The following is a 6,223-nucleotide window of genomic DNA, read 5'->3' on the forward strand; positions in this document are numbered from 1 at the left end:
CTTTATAGTTTTATTTGCATATTTGATCATGCTTAAGGAAGAATTATTTTTTTCACAATAATTGAGAAAATTTTAAGATTGCAGCAATAATGTAAGACAGTTGTGGCCTCTTAATTTCCTTCTTGGAACACCACAATATGTTGTATTAGTGAAAACTATGTAACATTAGAGATCTTTCTGAATAATATGTCTGAGTTCCACTGTTCAGTTAATTAATACTTAAACTCCATTATGAAAATTAGGCTTTAAATACTTTCAAATGTATATATCTTTACTTAATGTTTTTATTTGGTGTGACAGTCTTTGTCTTAACTGAAGCATTTAGTCCATTTATATTTAGTATGTAAATTAACTTTATTTAATAAAGGTAAATATATGTATTATTTATGTATGAAAATATACTCATATTTTACCACTTGTATATTTACATCTGTCATCTTTGTGCTGTTGGTTTCAATTATTTCATCTTTCCTTTTCTTTCTTGTCTTCTTGTGAATTGATTATTTTCTTTCTTCATCTGTTTTTCTTCACTGGTTCCCTTAAAAATTAAAACAGAAAGACCTTCTTGTTTTGGGTCCTATAACATAGAACCTGAGGCAAAGAAGCAAGTATTTTTACTTTATTTGGGTGGTTCAGACTGGGGAAGGTGAGAGTGAGGAAGAAAAGGGAAAGCAAGGCAAGGAACAACATGATGCATTGTGTTTTCACAGTGGCCAGCTTCGTGACAGGCTATGAAGAGATATTGGAATCTTTCAGCAAGTGAGTGTGAGACTTCTCTAGAAAGTCTGTGAGGAGACACTGCCCCTCCATGCATTCCCTCAAGGGGAGGGAGGAAAGATAACTTATTTTCTAGCATCTTCTGTAGCCCATTCCCCTTGGTCATAGTTTGCCCGGAAGGTTGTTTCTCTCAGTACTTCAGTGGCTGCTCAGGAAGCCAGCACAGTGGCACTGGCAAATCTGGTCAGATGGGCCTGGTGCCAACCAACTCAGGAGACTGGACACAAGACAGCAGCAGTGCAGAGTCAAAAGCAGACTGCACCTTTGGAAAGGAGGGAGGCAGTCCAGGGAATCTGAGGATGCATGGGAAAGTTCTGTCCAGTATGCACCCACAGCTTATCCAAAGCTAAAGTTATTGTGTAACTTTGTAATCTCTCCACTGACAACACAAGCACAGAATACCTTAATTCCATTTATTACTGTCTTCATATAAATATTATTACTGTTGTATATCTAATTTTTAAAGGATTAATACTTGTTATAAGCAGCCCATATTTATTAATTAAGGTTAATCTTAATCTTAAGATTTAGTCTTACATATTTATCACATTCTTGGCTCTTCATTTCTTCTTGCATCTCCTATCTATTTTTAAAAAATATTTATTTATTTATTCGAAAGTCAGAGTTACACAGAGAGAGAGAGAGAGAGAGCATCTTCCATCCAATGGTTCACTCCCCAATTGGCTACAACGGCCGGAACTGTGCTGATCTGAAGCCAGGAACCTCTTCCAGGTCTCCCACGCGAGTATAGGGGCCCAAGGACTTGAGCCATCTTCTGTTTTCCCAGGCCATAGCAGAGAGCTGGATGGGAAGTGGAGCAGCCGGGTCTCGAACTGGCGTCCATATGGGGTGCCAGCGCTTCAGGCCAGGACGTTAACCCACTGAGCCACATCACTGGCCCCTTTTTTTTTTTTGCATCTCATATCTTTTTTTTTTTTTTTACAGATAGAGTTAGACAGTGAGAGAGAGAGACAGAGAAAGGTCTTCCTTCCGTTGGTTCATCCCCCCAAATGGCTGCTACGGTCAGAGCTACGCTGATTCGAAGCCAGGAGCCAGGTGCCTCCTCCTGGTCTCCCATGCGGGTGCAGGGGCCCAAGTACCCGGGCCATCATTCACTGCCTTCCCGGGCCACAGCAGAGAGCTGGACTGGAAGAGGAGCAACTGGGTCTAGAACCCGGCACCCATGTGGGATGCCGGCGCCGCAGGCAGAGGATTAGCCAAGTGAGCCATGGCACTGGCCCTGCATCTCATATCTATTTAAGGACCATTTTCCTTCTACCTGAAATAGATCTTTCAGAAAATACTAACATTTAGAGGATATCATATACTACCCATTATGTAAGAAAGGAGGAAATGTGTGTGTGTGTGTGAATAAAAAGAAGTATGAGGGAAACAATAGAGAAAATCAGTAAAACCAGAAGTTGGCTCAATAAAATTCTCATATCCTTAGGTAGGTTGGCAAGCAAAAAAAGCGATGACTAAGATCAGGAATGAAACATGAGGTATCACTACAGACCTTGCAGCTCACATATTCACCCTAAGAAGAAATTCCATACCCATTAGCATTCAGCCCCTCTTTAGTTGTTCTTCATGTGCCCTTCAATTCTTTTATTTTTGTGAGTTATACACGCGGTATGTGAATTCTGCTGGGTTTTTTACTTTTTTTAAGAAACAAAGCACTATGCCAAAACAGGGGTCAGTAGGGCGGCTACTGCTCAGAACAGAAGTAGAAAAGAACTGTAAGGATTTGTCAAGATTTCTCAATACTTTGCAACTTCCTCATGTTTGTGGTGATGTCTGTATTCAGCTTTCTGTATCTCTAATGACTGGCCAATTCCTAACCTGAAATGATTTCATAAGGGTGAGAAAGAAGGGATACAACCAGCACTTGGGAAGTGGGTTGGTGGAGTCCCAAGGCCTTTAGTGAGTGGCAGAAGTTAGGAGAAAGGGCAAGAAGTTTGAGTCCCTGCAGGAGGCTGTCACATTGGGGCCTCTTTTGAGTCTGGTTCTTTAAGGATGGAGGATACATTATTCTCTTGTCCATTCTGCTCCAGGGAAGTGTATTACAGGATGGACTGGGGTCTGCTGGCATCCGTAGGGTACTAAAATCTCACTCTGGCCCGAGCCCTGGGAACAGTATCCAATTTGTTCATTAATTTATAAATTCACCCCAAAAAAACTTGGACATCTTGTTTAAGTCTGATAGCATTCTAGACATTAGGGATGTTGACATTGAACAGAGGACATAAACCCTGACCTCATGGATCCTGTGAACCTTCCAGTCTTAAGACTTGTAAAGAAGCCCATGTGAACGTGCTAACAATATGTCGAGTGTTGTGGGAATGCCAAAGAGCAGCCATACAAGGAGGTGGATGCAAACCCTATGTCAGGTAATGCAGGTGTGTGAAAGGAGACCAGAGCAATGCAGCGTGGTGGCGTCTGGAAAGCCCCTGCCCCCTCCAGAGCCTCAGGGCTGCTGTGTGCGGGTCGCATGGAGGTTGTTTTTACTGTACCTCCATTTGTACTTTTTGAATGTTATACATGTGTGTTTGTTACCCAGTTCAAAAAACAAATTTTCCTTGAGGCAACCATTTCCGCCCCAGCCTATTTTTCCTTCTGGGCATGTAGGTGTTCTGGTGCCATATATAGGGGAAGTAAAACACTGGGTTTTTGAAGTGAATTCTCCTAAGTTTTAAATGCTGCCATCTAATTTTTTAAAAACTTACAGGATAAATGAAACTGACCTCTGGGCCAACAGCTTGCAAACATTGGCTTGTGCAGTCTCATCTCTGGCCCTCAGCATCAGGGCAGTGTTTTGATTTTCAGGTGTTACCGTTCCTGGGATGTACCCTCTTGGGACTAATGCAGCTCATATTTTCAGGTATTAAGAATTGACTCTGCAGGAAGAGGGGTTTTTCAAGAGCTTCTGTAATCAGTGATTCTCATTGGAGAGCTTGGACTGCTAGTATCGGCGTCATCTGGGAGCTCATTGGAAGTGCACATTCTTGGGCTCCATGACAGACCTATTGAATCAGAAGCCCCACGGTTATGATGAATATCCAAGCAGAAGAGTACAGAGGCATGTCGGGTACTTAAAAACGGGTCCTATGGATAGAATTCCACTGAATTAAAAAAAAAAATTCAGGTAGATAAAGAAAACAAGTCCCAAACATGGAATTACTTTCTCACTTTCTAGATTTTCTGTAAACTTAATGTATTTGCATACATATTTAGAGTTTTAAAAATTTAATTGTAGTTAACATAACGTGCTCCGGTTCTAAGTAATGGCACGCTTTTGACAAACGTACAAGTATATACCCAGGCAGCCATCACCACAGTCAAGACAGGGAGTTTTCATCACTCCAAAAGGATTCCCCTGCAGTCGTTACCCCCAGGACTTCCAGCACCAGGTAACACTTTTTGTTTTCTCTATCACTGTAGACTAGTTTTGTCTGTTATAAGCAGTTTCTTATAAGTTGAATTATATAGTCTGTGTGGCTTCTTTTGAGGTTTATTCCTGTTGTTGCATGTGTCAATAGTTTGTTCGTTTTTACTTCCGATACTTCATCTGTATAAATACTTTATATATGTTTATCACCAGTGGACACTGAGGTAATTTCTGTTTCTTTTGATTGTTAAGAATAACGTTACTATGAACATTCTTATATAAGCCTTTGTGAGTTCATGTTTCCATTTTTCTTGGGTAAACATATAGGAATGAAATTGTTAGAATGGTAAATGCATATTTAACTTTGTATGACTCTGTTGACTATTTTTCTAAAGTTGTACCATGGGGCCAGCGCTTTGGTGCAGGGGGTTAAGCCACTGCCTGCAACGCCATATGGGTGCCAGTTCGAGTCCCAGCTGCTCCACTTTGGATTCGGCTCCTTGCTAATGGCATGGGAAAAGCAGTGGAAGATGGCCCAAGTGCTTGGGGCCCTGCACACATGTGAGAGACCTAGAAGAAGCTCCTGGTTCCTGGCTTCAGATCTGCCCAGTAGCTGTTGCAGCCATTTAAGGAGTGAACCATCAGAAAGAAGACCCCTCTCCCTCTCTCTCTGTAACTCCTCCTTTCAAATAAAATAAATAAATAAATATTTTTAATTGTACCATTTTACATTCCTACAAGCATTGTTGGAAACTTCCATCTGCCCCATGTTATCAACCAACAGGTGGATTGCTCAGTTCAAATGTCACTATTTAGAGCACCTCCATGAACTTCAGAGCAGATGGTGCACAGAATTAAAAATTTCTGCACTTCAAAAGATACCGTTAAAAAAATGAAAAGGCAGGTCACAGATTGAAAGAGCACATTTACAATGTAGATATCTAAGGACCAGTAACCACAATCTATAAAGAATTCCTGCAATTCAGTAATACAAAGGTGGGAACCATGCTGTGGCACAGTGGGTTAAGCTGCTGCTTGCTATCTGGTATCCCAATTCTGAGTGCTGGTTTGGGTCCCAATAACCCCACTTCCCACCCGGCTCCCTGCTAATGCTCCTAGGAAGGCAGCATTTGATGGCCCAAGTCCTTGGGGCCCTGCACCCATGTGGGAGACCCAGATGAATTTCCAAGTTTCTGTCTTCAACCTGACACAGCCCCGGCCATTGTGGCCATTTGGGGAATGAACCAGCAGATGGAAGATCTTGCTGTCCCTTCTCTGTCATTCTGCCTTTCAAATAAATATCTTAAAAAAAAAAAAAAAATACACTGGGGCCAGTGTTTTGGCATAGCTGGTTAAGCTGCCACTTGCAGTGCTGGCATCCCATAGTTCCATTCCTGACTGCTGTACTTGCAATCCAGCTCCCTGCTAATGTGCCTGGGAAAGCAGTGGAAGACGGCCCAACTGCTTGGGCTACTGCACCCATGTGGGAGACCCAGCAGAAGCTCCTGGCTTTGGCCTGGCCCAGCCCTAGTTGTTGCAGCCATTTTGGGAGTGAACCCAGTAAATGGAAGACCTCTCTGTCTCTGTCTCTGCGTTTCAAATAAATAAATCTTTTTAAAAATAATTTAAAAGTAGGTAACTTTAAACTAAGGGTGATTAAGAAGATATGAGGGGCCGGCGCCGTGGCTCACTTGGTTAATCCTCCGCCTGTGGCACCGGCATCCCACACGGGCACTGGGTTCTAGTCCCGGTTGCTCCTCTTCCAGTCCAGCTCTCTGCTGTGGCCCGGGAAGGCAGTGGAGGATGGCCCAAGTGCTTGGGCGCCTGCACCAGCATGGGAAGAAGCACCTGGCACCAGGAAGAAACACCTGGCTCCTGGCTTTGGATCGGCATAGCTCCTGCTGTAGCAGCCATTTAGGGGGTGAACCAACGGAAGGCTTTCTCTCTATCTGTCAAATAAATAAATAAATAAATATGACCAATAAGCAATTAAAACCGCAGTGATGAGGGCTGGCATTATGGCATACATAGCTGGTAAAGCTGCCATGTGGGATGCCA

At 42.7% G+C, this 6,223-nt stretch overlaps 1 protein-coding gene across 3 annotated transcripts in view; it reads left to right on the plus strand.

Annotated features, from left to right (window-relative positions):
* Window positions 1-4,874, plus strand: part of GTF2H2 (general transcription factor IIH subunit 2) — a 33,622-nt gene extending 28,748 nt beyond the window's left edge. Inside the window, exons 17-19 of one of the 3 annotated variants that reach the window (XR_009868076.1) lie at window positions 711-759; window positions 3,659-4,187; window positions 4,561-4,872. Coding sequence is in view for 2 of the 3 variants with exons in the window: in XM_062212208.1 (XP_062068192.1) it covers window positions 711-759; window positions 3,659-3,665 (56 nt within the window). In the remaining variant the exon portion in view is untranslated. Of the gene's footprint in view, window positions 1-710; window positions 760-3,658 lie in introns of all 3 variants that reach the window. The other 2 variants (XM_062212208.1, XM_062212209.1) reach the window with 2 other exon arrangements.
* Window positions 4,875-6,223: the final 1,349 nt, after the last annotated feature.

Source organism: Lepus europaeus, chromosome 15 (assembly GCF_033115175.1).
Source record: "Lepus europaeus isolate LE1 chromosome 15, mLepTim1.pri, whole genome shotgun sequence".
NCBI classification, from domain to species: domain Eukaryota; kingdom Metazoa; phylum Chordata; class Mammalia; order Lagomorpha; family Leporidae; genus Lepus; species Lepus europaeus.